This window comes from Dipodomys merriami, unplaced genomic scaffold (genome assembly GCF_024711535.1).
Source record: "Dipodomys merriami isolate MVZ:Mamm:240054 unplaced genomic scaffold, mDipMer1.0.p SCAF_12, whole genome shotgun sequence".
NCBI lineage: Eukaryota > Metazoa > Chordata > Mammalia > Rodentia > Heteromyidae > Dipodomys > Dipodomys merriami.
In genome coordinates this window covers 23,152,563-23,168,438 of record NW_027202493.1, presented here as the reverse complement: position 1 = coordinate 23,168,438, position 15,876 = coordinate 23,152,563, and the positions used below count along the sequence as shown (strand labels likewise).

At 45.0% G+C, this 15,876-nt stretch overlaps 1 protein-coding gene across 4 annotated transcripts in view; it reads left to right on the top strand.

Annotated features, from left to right (window-relative positions):
• Positions 1-15,876, top strand: part of Stox2 (storkhead box 2) — a 209,716-nt gene that overhangs the window by 100,743 nt on the left and 93,097 nt on the right. Inside the window, exon 1 of one of the 4 annotated variants that reach the window (XM_070016418.1) lies at positions 2,931-4,450. The exons of 2 other annotated variants lie outside the window; for them this stretch is intronic. In XM_070016418.1, the coding sequence (XP_069872519.1) occupies positions 4,285-4,450 (166 nt within the window). In that variant the 5' untranslated portion in view covers positions 2,931-4,284. Of the gene's footprint in view, positions 1-2,930; positions 4,451-15,876 lie in introns of those variants that run through there. One more of the 4 variants, XM_070016416.1, reaches the window with a different exon arrangement.

The window sequence follows — 15,876 nt, the reverse complement described above, 5'->3', positions numbered from 1 at the left end:
TATACTAGTTATTGCAAATAAGGGAAATCATAGGACCTATGTGTTTTTGGGCCTGGCTACTTCACTTAATATAATTTTTTCCAAGTCTTTCCATTTCCTAACAAATGGGGCGATTCAAAGACAAATTTCTTATACCTTCCAATTGAAGATCACAAATCTTAACTCAGTTACACAATTGAATTTGATTTGCAAAGTAAATCTGCCTCAATAGCATCTCTAATCTGATACATAAATTCTACATATGTGAGGTGTTCTTAACCCTGATTTAAAAACATTAATAGTAAAACACTGATTTCTTCGATAGTAAGTAAGCTTTCCCAGTATTGGATACTAGAGTCCAAGACTGAGATTACCTGATGGATAGTTTATGACCTGCATTTGATACATATGATAGTCTCAGGTTCCCTGTGAGGCCTCAAATGAGGAGTAGGGACAAGGTTTCATTTCCTTGGACTGCAGTGAATAGTTTCATGCCAAAGGTGGATACTCTAAGTTGGATTCCAATAGCACTGGCTTCACAATATGCTGTCTGCTAGATGTCACCCTTCATAACCACATACAGCACTGTTACCGATTTGGATGAAGACATTTCTTGACTGTCCCCACCTCTCCTGCTTTATTTTATCATCTTTATCATCTGCTCTGATTCAGCAAATTCATTTTAGTTACTTTTTTTTTATCCAATTCTTCTGTAAGGTCTATTTTCAGAATTGGCTGAGCATGGCTGTAGTTGTCCTCTCTAAAATGTCCAAAACAATGGATTTTTTTTTCTCAATTTTAAGTCGAGTGATTCAAACATATAGATATGGGGCCTCACACTTACGTAATCCAAGGTGTTCAAGAGGCTGAGATCTAAGGATCCTAGTCTAAAGGCAGCCCAGGCAGACAAGTCTGAGATTCTTATGTCCAATTAGTCTGTAAAAAGCATGAAGAGGAGGTATAGCTCAAGTGGTAGAGTGCCAGCCTTGAGCAAAAAAGCTATGTGAGAGCCTGAAGCCCCGAGTTCAAGCCCCAATACACACACACACACACACACACACACACACACACACACACACACACACACACACACACACACACACACACACACACACACACACAGAGATTCAAACATATTTCCTAGGATTTTCCCAGTAGACCCTTCCGTTCGGACAGACTCATGTCTCTAAGCCCCCTTCTGAATAGAAATTCTAAAACTATCACTTTTTCTTTGCTTCTAATGATGTAGTGATTCATACCACGCACACTGCACTTGGAATGGAATATAAAGCCTTTAGCTTGGCCTGCAAGTCCTTGCATGATTTGGCTCTCTCTTTTCTCTGTGACCTCATCATGGACCTTACTCTTATTCCAGCTACACTGGCCCTCCCCTCCCCTCCCCCCCACCCGCATTTCTTCTGAAGAAGCCAAACTCTTTCTAACCTCAGTCCTTTGTACAGGCTAGTCCCATGTACTGGAATCCCATCTCCCCCAATCTTTGCTTGGGTAGACCTCCTTATTCTGCCCGTCTGTTTCCCATAGTGCGTTTTCTTCATTGAATTTAGCACAGTCTCTGCACTTAGTTGCTTACTCTGTCCCGTCTCCACAGATCATTAGCCGCAGAGGGCTAGTTATGGTGTTCTGTTTGCTGGGTATCGATAATTACCTGCCAAATGAATATCACAGTTGCTACACCTATCACCAGTAGCTGTAACATCATAACTATTATCCTTGGTATAACCACTGCGGCGCATGTGAAGTTCTGAGTAATTGTTGGAGCTATCTAAATGTCAATATCCCCTGCCCTCATTAATACAATTTTTTAAAAAAACACCTTTAAGGTTCTTTCCAAATTTGCTCTAATATAGTTCTCAAACTGTACTTTTTCTGTTCTTGGCATTTCTCTTAAAGGAGATATGTGCACAAAATGTGCCTTTTGGGGGAACTATTCTAACTTTAGAAAAACAGTATTGAACATTAGTCGATTGCTTTACAATTGCTAATCCATATTGATTGGTGTAACTAAAAGTTTTCTGTGAGACTGAGTGGCTATGTATTAATTTACCCCAGTATCTTTAGAGATAAGAATATTCTGACTGCAGGTTACAGAGGGGAGACTGAGAAACTAAATGACCAAGTTTTAGTTCTAGACTCTATGCCCCACCCCTCTCCGAGGTCCCCTAGGGAACCTCTTTGCCCTTCTCCCCTAATTCAGTCCTTGGACTAGCATCAGATTGTACTAAATCCTTCCGAATCTTAACCATTTAGAATCCTCTGGCTTTTAAAATTCATAAAACGATCTCTACCTAAAAATATGTCTCTACCATGGCTTAATACCCCTGTCTCTGCATCTCGGAATCCGTCTGTAGGAAACAGTATAAAAATGAGTGTGAAGCTTGCATTGTCACAGATCCCCTCCCTCTCCGCGGGGGTGATGAAGGGGGGGGTGGAGAAGATGCTCCAAGGTGAAATAAAATACAGCATCGAAAAAGGAAATCAGATGTCTCTTTCCTTGTTTCTAGCTCGCAAGCATTTTTGGAAACCCCAATGGAAGAGATAAGCGGTTGGAGACGGGGGAGGCAGAGAGGGGGGCGGGGAGGGGCGGAATAGCAGTGGCGGAGCTTGGTTGGGGTTCACAGCCGTGTGGCCCGGCACCTTTAACTCGGCGTGACCTCGGCGCCCCGGGCCCAGCGCCGGGCCAGGGCGGCGGGCGCCCCGCACGCCCCCTCCACCGCGCCCGGCGCGCGCAGCATTGTTGTCTTCTGGCGATTGGTTGCGGGACCAGAGACAGCTGTGCGGAGCGGAGCGGGGCTCAGGAGCTGGGACCTGCACGCCGCCTGGCCCGCTGGCAGTGACGATCGCTCGTGGGGACCGAGGGGGAACCGCGGAGGCGCGTTCCAGGCGGGGGTGCCGCGGGCGCCCCCCCGAACGGGGAGGTCGGGTCGGAGGAGCCCCGCCCTCGGCCCGCGGCTCCCCGCGGGGTCGTGGCAGGTGGGCCGGGCTGGACGCGGCCGGTCTGCCCGTTCCCACGGAGACTCGCTTTCTCCGCGAGAGGGAGGGGCCACCCTAAAATATGTAAATTACCCAAGCGCTGTCTCCAGGCTGGGGCGCCAGCCCGGGTCCCGGGGTCCTCGCCGGCTGCAGGGTGTTTTCCATGCAAATGAGAAGCCTGACCGGATCGGCGCTGCCGCGGCCGGCGGAGGGGTGATGAGCCGGAGCCGGGGCGGCCCTCCTGCTTCCTGAAGCCCTTCCGCAGCGCTTCTGGGGCGCGCTCGGCGCGGAGCGGTGCGCGGGGCTGCCGCGCGGGGGGCGGTCGGCGGCCATGGCTCCCGTCGCCGCCGGGGTCAGTAAGTAGGAGCGTGCCTGTGGAGGTGGAGGGGGGCGCACGTGCGTGGGGGCGCAGCCCGCCACCCACTCCCCCGCGCGCACCGCCCCGAGCCTCGGGAGCAAGGAGATTGACGGGCCGCCGCAGTCGCCTGCACGACTCGGGCTCTTCCTGGATTCCGCCGGGAGCCTCGCCTCGCCTGGCTGCAGCTGCCGTCTGCGGAGCCGGGCCGGATCCCCGAGCTTCCCTGCGCTCCCCACTCCACCCCTCCGCCCCATCCGAGCCTCGGGAAAGGAAGATCGGCCGTCTTGGGACTGCAGGGGAGGGCAGAGCCGGTGGACGCCCGGGCGTGCTGCGGGCCGCGCGGCTGCTAGGCCCGTAGGGACACGGCTTGGACACTGTCATCCCCACGCCCGGGCGCTGAGAGCCTCCTGGCGCAGTGGGGCTGCCGCCGCCGCCGCCGCCCCTCCGGCTTCCCGGGTGCCGGATCCAGGGTCAGCCCCGGAGGCCTCGGTTTCCTCATTTGTTTGGGTCTTTTGTGCCGTGGCTCACACAGTTGGCTAAGCACTCCGGCCGCTGAATCGGGCCATTGTCTGCGCTCCCATTGCTTTCACGCTGCAAGTCTCGGCGCCCCCACCCCGCCCGCCCCCTCCCCGCCTCCTCCTGGCCGCGGAGCCTCCAAAACGTGCCTTTCGCCTCCCCCCCAGGAATCTGGAAGCTATAAGCCGAGCGGATTGCAAATGAAGTGTAATGCATTGTGGGACGTGTGTAAAATCGGAGCCTTCGCCGTGGGGGTGTGGGGGGGCGTGGGGAGGGCCGGACCCGCTGCTGGCGGTGTAGACGCCGACGACGACGAGGAGGGGCTGGGAAAATGTGCGCAGAGTCCGCCTGGGTCGTGCCCGCCGTAGACGGATGAAGCAGCGCGCTGCGCCCCGGCGCTGAGGCCCCACGATCGGGGGCAGCAGGTCGCCCTCCACACCATGAAGAAGACCCGGAGCACAACCTTGCGGCGAGCCTGGCCTAGCTCGGATTTCTCAGACCGGGCCTCGGACCGCATGAGGTCCCGCAGCGAGAAGGACTACCGTCTGCACAAGCGCTTCCCCGCGGCCTTCGCGCCCCAGGCTTCGCGGGGCTACATGACATCAGGTTGGTCACGGCGGCGGTGCCTCGGGGCCGGGTCTGCGGGGCGTGCTCGGTGCGCGGCGGCGGCTGGGCGGCGGGGGGGGGGGGGGGAAAGCGGGGCGGGGGGGGGATTGTTTGGAGCCGAGGACCCGCGGTGATGGATGCGCTAAGTTATAGGGAAAGCAGGGGAAAAATTAGCTCACATCCACCATTTTGTACCTCTGCAAGATCCACAGCAGGCCCTCTTCCTATGGGGTTGGAGTGCTATTAGTTAGGTGAAATCGGGGGTTGCGGGCGGGTGGAGGCGGTGGGGGAGGGGGAGACCAGCCAGGCGTTTGGGGGCTGCAGGGGGATCAATGACCGCAAGCCCCCCCCCAACGCAGCAGCCTCCTTGAGCTTTGTGCGAGAGCCCGAGTTCGGGGTCTCCCGCAGCACCAGGCTCCCAGGCTCCTGCAGTGTGGCCAGGTCCACCTTAGTGGTCATTTACACAATCCTCTCATCGGCCTTTAAAAAAAAATAAAAAAATGGGAGCAGGTTCCACGCGCCCTTCTGGGTTCGAGTCAGGGGAAGAGGGTGCACGCAGATATCTCAGGCTCGTCCGGTTTGCACGCAGGGAACTAGGCTGGAGCTCATGGAAGGCATTCTGTGGGGTTAATGGTGTGGATTGAAGACTCCACCTGATTGTGCGTGGATTGAACCTATGTGGCTTTGGATTCGGTTGCTTGGAAAAGAATGGAGGCTGTGTCGTGAATCTGCATGTCAGACAGGAAGGACAAACAAAACGGTCAGTGGAAGTGGAGGCCTCAACATAGATTTCGTCTTAAAAATGCAGTGTGCCCTGAAAAGCCTTTCTGAATGGGCCCCGTTCCCTGTGGAAATAACGACAGAGTGGCTTTGGTTTGCGATGGGGGAACCCAGTGATAATATAGTTGAGATGCTGGAGGAGGAAAATCCCAGAAATCTTTTATTGCTTTCCCAGCCCTTCCTTCTTGCTTACCACTCGTCTGTAATGATATGGAAGACATCAGGGTTGTTTTTTTTTAATTATTATTTGTTTTTCATTGTGAATATCATTGATTTGCTTCTAAGATCCAGTGTAATGGAAGAAACAAGGTTTTAATTTTAAATCACATACCAAATCATTCTAAGTCCTGTCTTAACTGGAAAAGGTGGTTTTAAGCTGGTGATTGGTTCTTATAGGCAAGCTTTACTGTCTTCCTCCTAAAGCAGCAAGTCCTTTTAAACTGGGGTCACTATCTCATGCTTTAACAATGTCTTGTGACCACATTTCCATGCATACAAAGCCTAAGTATAATAACTTATCTTTTTTTTTTAATTGCAAAATCAGGCGACAGAAGGATGTTCTACTATTTTGGCAATAAGGCTTCCTTGATTTTTCTCTTTCATGAAAAGCCAAATTTGTAAAGGAAGTGACAACTACAGTTTATACTTCAGTAATTTAAGACCCTGCTGTGGTTACTGTATCTTCAGACTTGTGTCAGTAAATTCTAAAATATACCTAGATCCAAATCTAACCACAAAATTCATATGTACATAGATCCATGTCTGTACTGAGTGAATCCAGGCTTCACATGCTTAGGGGTTGAATGTCTTCATTCCATTTTGACCCCCCCTCCTTTTCTGTCCCTCTTAAATAAACAGCGCCAAAAGTAAGCATAAAGCAATTGGGGGGCAGTGCCCACCATTTCTTCAACAAACCTGCAAGACTCTAATAATTTCAGGCACATTCCCATGGAGCCTATTTTTATCTCTCTTGACATTGCTTCATTATGATTACATTTTCCATCTTTGTAGAAGAACTCTCTGCTGTTTCTGGTGTTGCAAGACATTTTTCCAGGGCTTAAGGAAGATGCTTTTAATTTTATATGATTCTCTGGTTTCAGCTCTAGATCTGTGTGTGGTGAGTTGGTCTTTTGGTGATCCTGAAAGTTAACCTGTTTCAGGTTAGTGGCTGTTCATGTAGATTCCATGTTAGGTTACTGCTGAGAATACAAGAGCCCCTGAAGAGCTGTGTCATTCATTCAGCATTTTATGAGGTGCCCACTCAGGGTAAAGCACTTTGTTCTACATCCTTTTGGGGTCACTGGATTGGATAGAATATATGAGTTTTATATAGGGAGGGAGAGATATTATTTTTCCTTTATGTTAGATGTCAGCTAGTACATGGAATAAAAAGCAGGTGTTGGTGTTAATGGAAAGAAACAGTAAAGATGAAGATAAACACCAACAATCAACATTGAAAAGAGTAGATGGAATCTTTCTTATATGCAAGTTTTGGGGAAATGTAGCATGGCAGGATGAGTATCTTATCTATTTTCTTTTCAAATAAGGATCTTTTCAACATAGGAGAGTTAATAGAAGTCAATGCTGTATTGAAACAGTTTGAGATCATTTATAAGTTCTTTTTCCCTTAGGAGATTAAAATGTATCAAATTAGTCACTATGGGTATGAGCAGAACCTTTGGCACATAAAATAGAAAAGAAGCAATTTTTTAATATTTTTTCCTTTCTCTTTGTCCAATCATTTGGTTTAGTGATTACTCATGTTATCATCTTTCTTTTGCTGTGTGTAAATGTATTTGTGTTCAAAAAACAAGATAAGCCAAAACCTGAAGAAACTTCAACTGAGCCTAAAGAAACTTCAGCTAAAGTTATTTCTAGAATTCCCATAGCAAATATCCCTGATCATTAAGAAGAATAAGCATTTAAAAAAGGCCTGGTAAATGAGAAATTACAAGGAACTTTTAGAAAAAGACACCCTTAGACTTGGTATACCTATGTAACACACAGTAGGTGCTTTAAGCAGAATTGTAAGCATGTGTGATAGCTTGATAATGAGACAACACCATTTCTACCTAGTAATAAGTAATTGCCAGTGTGAAATGTGATGTATAGCTGTGGGTTTGACCTTTGGCCTTAAGTTCAAGATGTTGGATCAGACAACAAGAAGACTGATGAGGTCTTGCAAAAGGATGGGTAGATGGAAAATTAGGAAAGTTTCCATCTACAGGCCCACGATTTCTGTGTCCGCTTTTTATCTCCCTATCCATGCTAGCAAATCTAAAGTAATCCTAAGAGTCCACCAGCCTCCTAGCAACCAGGAGGTGTAAAGAGCAGGAGAGGAGTCCATTGTTCCTCTGGCATATTAATTTCCCAATGGTAGTTTCTGAGCAGAAGGTTGGGGGGAGGTGGGGAGGGAAATCTTGCCTTTTGTCTAAATTAAGATGAATAATGAATCCATGCATGGCATTATCTGAAGAAGAAAAGGGATTGGATCCAGTATATATAGGGTTATTCTTCCACATTTTTTTTTAAACCAGAAAAACAAAAGAGATATTAATGGAGACATTAAAGTAAAACTGGAAAAAGTAAAAAGGAAAGCTGTGTTAACGCTTAGTACTTTGTAGGAGCCAGCCTACTGGTATACCTCTGTGACATGTTTTCCAAGGCCTCAAGTAGATGAAGCCATTAGAACTTGCTCTGGTACTGTGCGAACAATCATTCATTCAAACGATGCTAACTTCTTCCTTCATAGTTCCTCCAGCAGAACCAGGGCTGTTTTTCATGTATAATACCACTAGAGTCATAGGGGCCTTCTTATTGATCAAGATTCAAAGTTATTTTTTCCAGTCTGCAGGTTTTATAGAACATGTTTCTAAAAGGCTTTGCTTATGAACGAGCAAGCAAAGTCCCTGGCAGTTTGAGTTTGGTACATGTCATTTTCAATAGTGTCTTTTAAGGAATAAAGCAGATTTAAAAAAAAAAAAAAGTACTGTGGCTTTAAAGAATTTGAAAAGAAAAAGCAAAAGTCTCTGACTTAAGAATGTCAGTTTTTCTTTTTAAAGATCAGTTTTGTCTGCTGCTTTAATGAAGATTATCAGTGGAGAGAGATAACCAGAATACCACTTGATTGGCTTATTAGTTTTCATTTCATAGAAACAAATCTGGAGCCACATTTGACTGTGTTCCCCATGTTCTCTTATTTTAAGGAGATTTGAGAATTTTTCTGGGCGTGGAAGATGAACACAAGCTTCTAATGTGGGCCTTCTACGAACCTGCCATCTCCCTGGAGGTGGATCTATGTTTGGGCTCCATGGTGGCTGTGTAGTGACTTCTGAATGCTAGTACATAAATTGCTTGAAAAGCCCTTTTCCCTTTTCAAACTTACTGGAGTCACAGGCTTCTGTGTGCAGGAATAGTGCTGGGTGCAGTGAAATCCTGTTTCCTGTCATCCTCAAATCGTACATTATGAGTTTGCATCTCAGGGTTTGCCCTGGTAACCAGAGCAATGAGGGGGAAAATGATAGATTAAGGTCTTACAGGTTAAAATTAAATGCCAGTTTTCATGAACAACATCCTGTCCCGTCCTTTGCCCTCTTCCCAAAGATCCATTTTCAGCTTAGCTGCTCCAACTGAGTTTTAATTTGAAACTACCTTTGTTGACTTCTTTCAGGCAACATGGAAAAGAGGAATATTACCCTTGGTGGTGAATAACTTTCTTCATTTATTTCCCAAGAGAACTGGAAGGTGTTTAGTAAAGGTCACCTCTCTTGGTGTTTCAAGATCTGTTACACTCTTTGTGAATGTTTTTATTTGGAAGTGAGGGGTAAAAGTAATATGAACATACTTCATGAAAACCTAAGAGTTTTTAACACCCTCACAGTGATTTTGGCCTTAACTTCCCTCACCCCACAGGCTTGGAACAATTCAGATAATGGAATGTTCTTTGGTACATGTAACCAAGGAGCAAAATCTGGTTAGATGCTTGCCAGTGAGATAACCGACTTCTGAATTTAATAAAACTTCTGTAGATCAATCATAGAGACTGTGAAATAGCTAATCTTTAGGGTATACAGTTGAGGTTCTTATGGTATGTGAGAATACAGATTGTAGTCAACTGTAAATTAACTCTAGCTACAGTACCACATGAACTCAATGACATGGATGATTTTTAAAGTAGGTAATAAACTTTCCCTTAAGTAGTAAATCCCTAGACTATTTTTATTTGACATTGGAATGTGTACCAGTTGGCCAGAAAATCCTATTGATTTCTACCATCTAAACATCTCTTCATCCCAGTTTGAATCTTCTGTTCTTCCAAAGGAATCACTTCTCCAGCCTAATCCATCTTCTAGGTGTCCCCTCCCAACCCTCTGGGCCCCAGAGATTTTGTGTGGTTCTAAAGCAACATTGCATGTGTTGCTTCCTTTTTAAATGTTTCTTGTGGACATGAATGAAGTCCTACATAGATTGTTGACCATGAAAATCTTTGAGGTATCACTTTCCCATTGGTTCTTCCTCTGCTTCTATCCTGTCCCTTAACCCCCTGTGTACCAGGCTCTGAGAGCTCTGTACCTTTGGCTCTGTCTGTTGCACTTGTCATTTTATGTGCTATTACTTGGAATGTTTCCCACATCTCCAAGTCTTAAAGCATCCCATTAAGCATTTAGACAACTGATCCCTCTCTCTGTCTCTGTCTTTCTCTCTCTCTCTCTCTCTCTCTCTCTCTCTCTCTCTCTCTCTCTCTCTGTGTGTGTGTGTGTGTGTGTGTGTGTGTGTGTGTGTGTCTGTCTGTCTGTCTGTCTTTCTGTCTGTCTCTCTCTCCTTGGGGTCTTGCTGTGTTTCTCCAGCCACCTTTGACTTTGTCATTCTTCTGTCTCAGCCTCTCTAGCAACTGGGATTACAGGTGTGTACCACCAGGCCCAGCTTACCCTTTTAGTCTTCCTTCAGGTCCTTTCTGAGTGAATCACTCCTATAAGACTTGTTTTGTATGGATGTTATAGCAACACAGTCACATTGTATTGCATTACCAGTTTACCTGTACACCTCCTGCATGGACAGAGGGCTCCTCCTTAACAGTACCTGTTGTAGTCACTGGTCCATTTTGCCAGCAACCACAAAAGTTGGCATGTATAAAGACTCAATAAATGTTTATTTGATGAATGACTTCTCTTTAAAAAACTTGGATGCAGAGATGTCTTGAAGTCTTAATGTGAGTCATCTTTTTTATAACTGTGGAAGTTAATAGATCTCTCTCTTAAAATCCTTCCCTTGGAGGATCTCATTCTGTGATTGGTAGATTGGACTGCCTGTCTGGGAAAGCAAGAACTAATAGGAATAAGTCAAGAGTCAAGAAGGGAGCTGGATAGAGTTGGTGTAAGTGGAATAGAGCTCAGAGAAGACAAGGATGCCACTTAGGAGAGGTGACTTGGAGGAGAATTTCTGAGGCTGTGAAAGAGTGGGTAGGATTTGGAGAGATGGGAAAAAGAATTAGAAGAGGACTATGGAAGTAGTATGACCTAAGGCATGAAGCTAGAAATAAATATGTGTATGTGAAAGTCCTTACACTGCAACTTGGAGATGTAACCAGAAATAATGTATATCTACGTGTGGAGGGATCTTGGAATTTGGGTGTAATCAGGAATTATGAGGGAGTAACAGATTTGTGAGACTTTGGGATGGACATGATAAAAGTGAAGGGAGCTGTGGCTTACAGGGTAGGAGCCATCCTGGGTATTGAGAGCTGTGATGAAAGACCATTATAGAACTAAGTTTCTCGACAGTATTAGGCATTAACACGATACCCAAGACATTATTTTTAAACCATGCCTACATACCACTTTGTCTTAGACAGTTTTGTGCTGCTATAACAAAATATCTGGGCTGAGTAATTTGCAAAATAGTTTATTTGGCTCAGGATTCTTTTCTTTTTTCATTTGTGGGGCTTGAACTGTCCCTGAGCTGCTTTTGCTCAAGGATAGCATTGTACCATTTGAGCCACAGCACCACTTCCTGCTTTTTCTGTTTATGTGGTACTAAGGAACAGAACTCAGGGCTTCATGCATGCTATGCAAGCACTCTACCACTAAGCCACATTCTTGGCCCTGGCTCAAGATTCTTGTATCAGGAAGATTTGAACAGTGTGGTGCATGTCCTGGGGTCACCAACCCTACTTTTTTCCTGCCACCCTGTCTTACAACATGGCTAAAAGGAACTGGCTGAGTGCAGAAGGAAACAGGCACAAAGGATGGCCTTTCTTTTTAGCAACCAGTCTCGTAAAACCTAACCCACTCCCACTAGATGGGCATTAATCCCTTTCCAGGAGCAGTCACCTCATGATCTAATCATCTCTTAAAGATCCACTGTCTTTAAGTACTGTGATGGGGGACCAAGCTTCCATCTAGTACATGAACCTTTGGAGAACAAACCTTACCCAAACTATAGTATCTGTGCTCCTGTGCACCTGTACTGTTATTTCCTTATTTTTTTTCCTTTATGTTTGACCTACTTCTTTATTTAAATGAATTAAAAAGGAAATTCTCGCTGGGTGCAGGTAGCTCTTGCCTATAATCCTAACTACTCAGGAGGATCCAATTCGAAGCCAGCCAGAGGAAAAAAGTCGGTGAGACTCATATCTCCAATAAACTACTCAGAAAAAGCCAGAATTGGTGCTGTGGCTCAAGTAGTAGAGGGTTATCCTTGAGTACAAAGAGGCCCAGGGACAGTGCCCAGACCCTGAGATCAAGCTCCAGGACTGGCAAGAAAAAAAAAGGGGGGGGGGAGAATTCCTTTTTTGTGAAATTGTGGGTTTCACTTGATAAAATTGATTTTTTTTCCCTAATCCCCACTAAAATAAACATAAAACTCAGTTACAGATACATAACCAGTTAACCTCCTAAAATGAAGCCGAACCACATAGTGGAGGACAAGGAGGGCGTGATGGAAAGGAGGAATAAAAGAACGAAGTTGTGGGGGTTTTTTGTTTGTTTGTTTGTTTTTGGTCATTAATTGGATTTAAGAGTTGAAAGAAGCATGGACCTGGTGGATCATGCCTATAATCTCAGGAGCTTGGAAGATGGAGCAGGAAGATGTTGGTCCCAGACCAGCCAGCCCAAAGCAAAATTGAGAGACCCAATATGAAAAACTAACAGCAAAAGATCTTGGAAACATGGCACTAAGAGGTAGAGCAGTTGTCTATTTGTCTGTTCTCAATCCTTAGTACTGCTCAAGCACATGTTTGCATATACATATACATATACACATATACATACACAGACACACTGTACACACATGCAGGGGAAAGAAAAGATGTTAGAAAAACAAAACAAATGACCAGGAAACTGGGGAAAGTAGAGCAGATGATGAATTCTATTTTGGATTAACAGATATGTTGTCTGAGCAAGGAGGTAGGGAGACTGTTAGGCATACATGCATGGTAAAGGTTAGAGGTTTAGGTTAAAGGTCACTCATCCATGCACGCTTGCCTGTTAAGAACATGAGAATAGCTTTGCTTTTTGTACTCTATGTTCTACTACTTAGAGGAGAACAGATGACTTAGGTTATTTTTATTTCCAGCAGATGGAGGGTCAATTGCATTCCACTGACTCTGAGTTCTTAGGTTTTGAAATACCCAGAGAACAGCAGTTACGATTGCTTAGAGATTGCTCTTCTCTTCCTAAGAACAAAGTGTGGCTTAATTTTTTTAGATTTGTTTTATTCATGTTTGCATTGGTTTCAAAGATGTTACGTTGTTTTGTTGCTAACAGGAATATGCTTTTGGTAACTGCAGTCAGGCTTGAAAAGAGTTAGAGCTATGCAAGAAATTACACAAAAGATGAGACCAGCTAGCTATGTAAGTAATGTATATTTCAAACATCTGTCATATACCTATTCAGTGAGAAAATTATGGCTTAGGTAATTCATACTCACAGTTAAAATCTTCATTTATCTTCCCACTTTAATCCATGATGGCCCCTCCAGGCCAAGTTTTCTCTTTTTGAAGATAAAAGAGAGAAATTTGGCAGATGCCCATGGCATTAAGGGTAGCAGGATGTATGCCTGGGCTTAGGCTTCTGATGGCCACACGTTTTTGAGGGAGGGACCATCTAGCTTTGCAATAACACCCCCACCTCGCCCCTACTGCAAATTCCTGTCTGGGTTGGTCCCCCTATGAGAGCTAATAGACTTTTTATGGCTTTTAGGCATATCCCTCTTTTGCTGTGAAATAATTTCATTATTAAAGTGAAGGCCCCCATAGCGATATGAGATGCATTAGATACTTGTCTTTTTTTTCTTCTTTTTTAAGGTTCCTGGAATGTGAAACTTTTTTTGTTGGTGTAGTTTTACCCCCAAAAGATCCATTCAAACTCTAATGCTTGGTACCTATGAATATGACCTTATTTGGAAATAAGGTCTTTGCTGATATAACTATAAGGTGCAAATATACAAAGATAAGGTTGCTCTTAAATGTTAGAGGGTTCATGTTCTTTAAGCTAGAAGAAAAGAAACAAAAATACAAGAAAAGCGCTGTGTGACCAGAGAGGCAGAGAAAGGCCAGAAGCTAGAGAGGGGCATGGAATACATTTTTCCCATGGATACCTCAGAACGAACAAGTTCTGCAGACTCTGACACTTCCCACTTTTGGCCTCCAGAAGTGAGGAGTGGAGATGGGAAATCTTTGTTCCAGGCCAGCTAGTGTAGAGCAAAAGCAAGAGACCCTATCTGAAAAACAAAACTAGGACTGTGTGTGTAGCTCATGTGGCAGAGTTCTTGACTGGCCTGAGGCTCTGAGTTCAACCTGCAGTACTGGAGATTGAGGCACTCACTTGGTGTTACTTGTTACAGCACCTGTAGGACCCGAATAGATCTATTTTGGGGGCCTTGTGAGAGGCAGATCCCGAACTTTTTCATGTGGACATTCAAATTTGCTGCATGATTACTTTTCCAGACCTTTTTTTTGTCTGTTGGGGGGCTTGGACTCTGGGCATTGGCGCTGCCCCTGAGCTCTCTCAAGGCAAGCACTCTACCACTTGAGCCACAGTGTCACTTCGGGTTTTCTGGTATTTTTATCGCAGATAAGAGTTTCACATCCTTTCCTGCCTGGGCTGGCTTTGAACCGAGATCCTCAGGCCTCAGCCTCCTGAGTAGATAGGATTACAGGTGTGAGCCACCAGCGTCTGGCCTAGATTTCTTTTGTGGAAGCAGCAGCCAGTGACCTGGTTTTGATGATTGCATACTTCCTGACTTTGACCTTGCTGAGTCTGGTGAAGTAGTGAGACACAGTTCCTGGAAATGGAAGTGGTGCAACAAGATGGCAGTGTGCAGACAGTAATGGCAGCAACAGGTGATGCCCTAAGTAGCAGTACCAGTGGTACCAGCTGCAGGTTTAGGCCCACCTGTGGCTCTCAAGGGGTCTTCCTCGAAGCAGCTCTAGCAGCACAGTTCCTAGTCTGGGTCTCCACCCTTTCTAGACTCTTGTGAGTTACTCATTAATATTGTAACATAGTGAATTAGAACCAAGAGACATACCTCATGGCCTAGTTTCTCTACCCTAGCCTTTCCATCCTTAGCTGGATAAACTATATACTTTACCCATTTTCCAAAGACCCCATGTTTTAGACCCATAAAACAGGAATAATACCTAATGGTATCTACTACCCCTTTAGGGATTGGATGACTTGTGTCAATTAATTTGCATAAAGCATTTAGAGCTAAGCTGGGTACATTGGAGGTATTATATCAGTATTATTTGTTATCAGTGTTATTTAAATAGCCAGTTTTAGCCAGAATTAGTTTCTGTTGACTGAGAATCCCAGCAGACATAGATTGGCAACAGGATCTCAACAGTTGTTACTTTAAAGCATTGCCACAAAGAATGAATTGAAAGAAACTTTACCAACAGGTCTAGCTCAGTTTAGGTTTGCAACTATGTTGCCTTCATTCTTAAGAGAGGTTCCAGTGCTTCTTCCCCCATCCAGACTTGTTCAATAATCTCCTGCTCCCCTCTACTTTGCATTCTAGTTCCAAATAGGGTTAAAAACACCAGGAAGCCTGGTTGAGTGTATTTGAGTTGTTCCTTCTCTGTGTTCCCAAACTATCCTTTGCGCATCTCTAAGATGAATGACATGTCTGTCATCATCTTGTTTGACTCGCCTCTAAGACCAGAAACTCATGTCTGCTTTTAGCTTTGTGTTCTCCTTGTCTAGCAGATGTCGAGAGACCAACTGTATGCCTGTGGGGACACAGGGTCCTTTGGACATTCCCAGTCATTACATTGGGGTCTCTGGATTTCACTTTCTTCTTTAACCATAGGTATAGTTGGTGTCCTGGAGTGTTGTGTAGAGGCTGCTGGCTAATTGTGGGGAATCAGTAATCTCGCTGAACTCAATCTGGGTGGAGGAGCAAGCTGGTGAACTAGGGTAGTTTGGGTATCTTCTGGGTTGTATAGATCTGTGCTTCTATCTTAGGCATTTAAAGAATTCCAGCATGGATCCTTGGAAAAATTATACAACTATTTGACTCTTTTGAGTTCATGAAATGTCTAAAATTAAACATACTTCTAGATTCAATGCTAGTACTTGTAGTTACAGTGGAGTTTCCTAGTGGATACATTTGATTTTTTTATTTCTATTGGTTGTCAAGTAATTGAG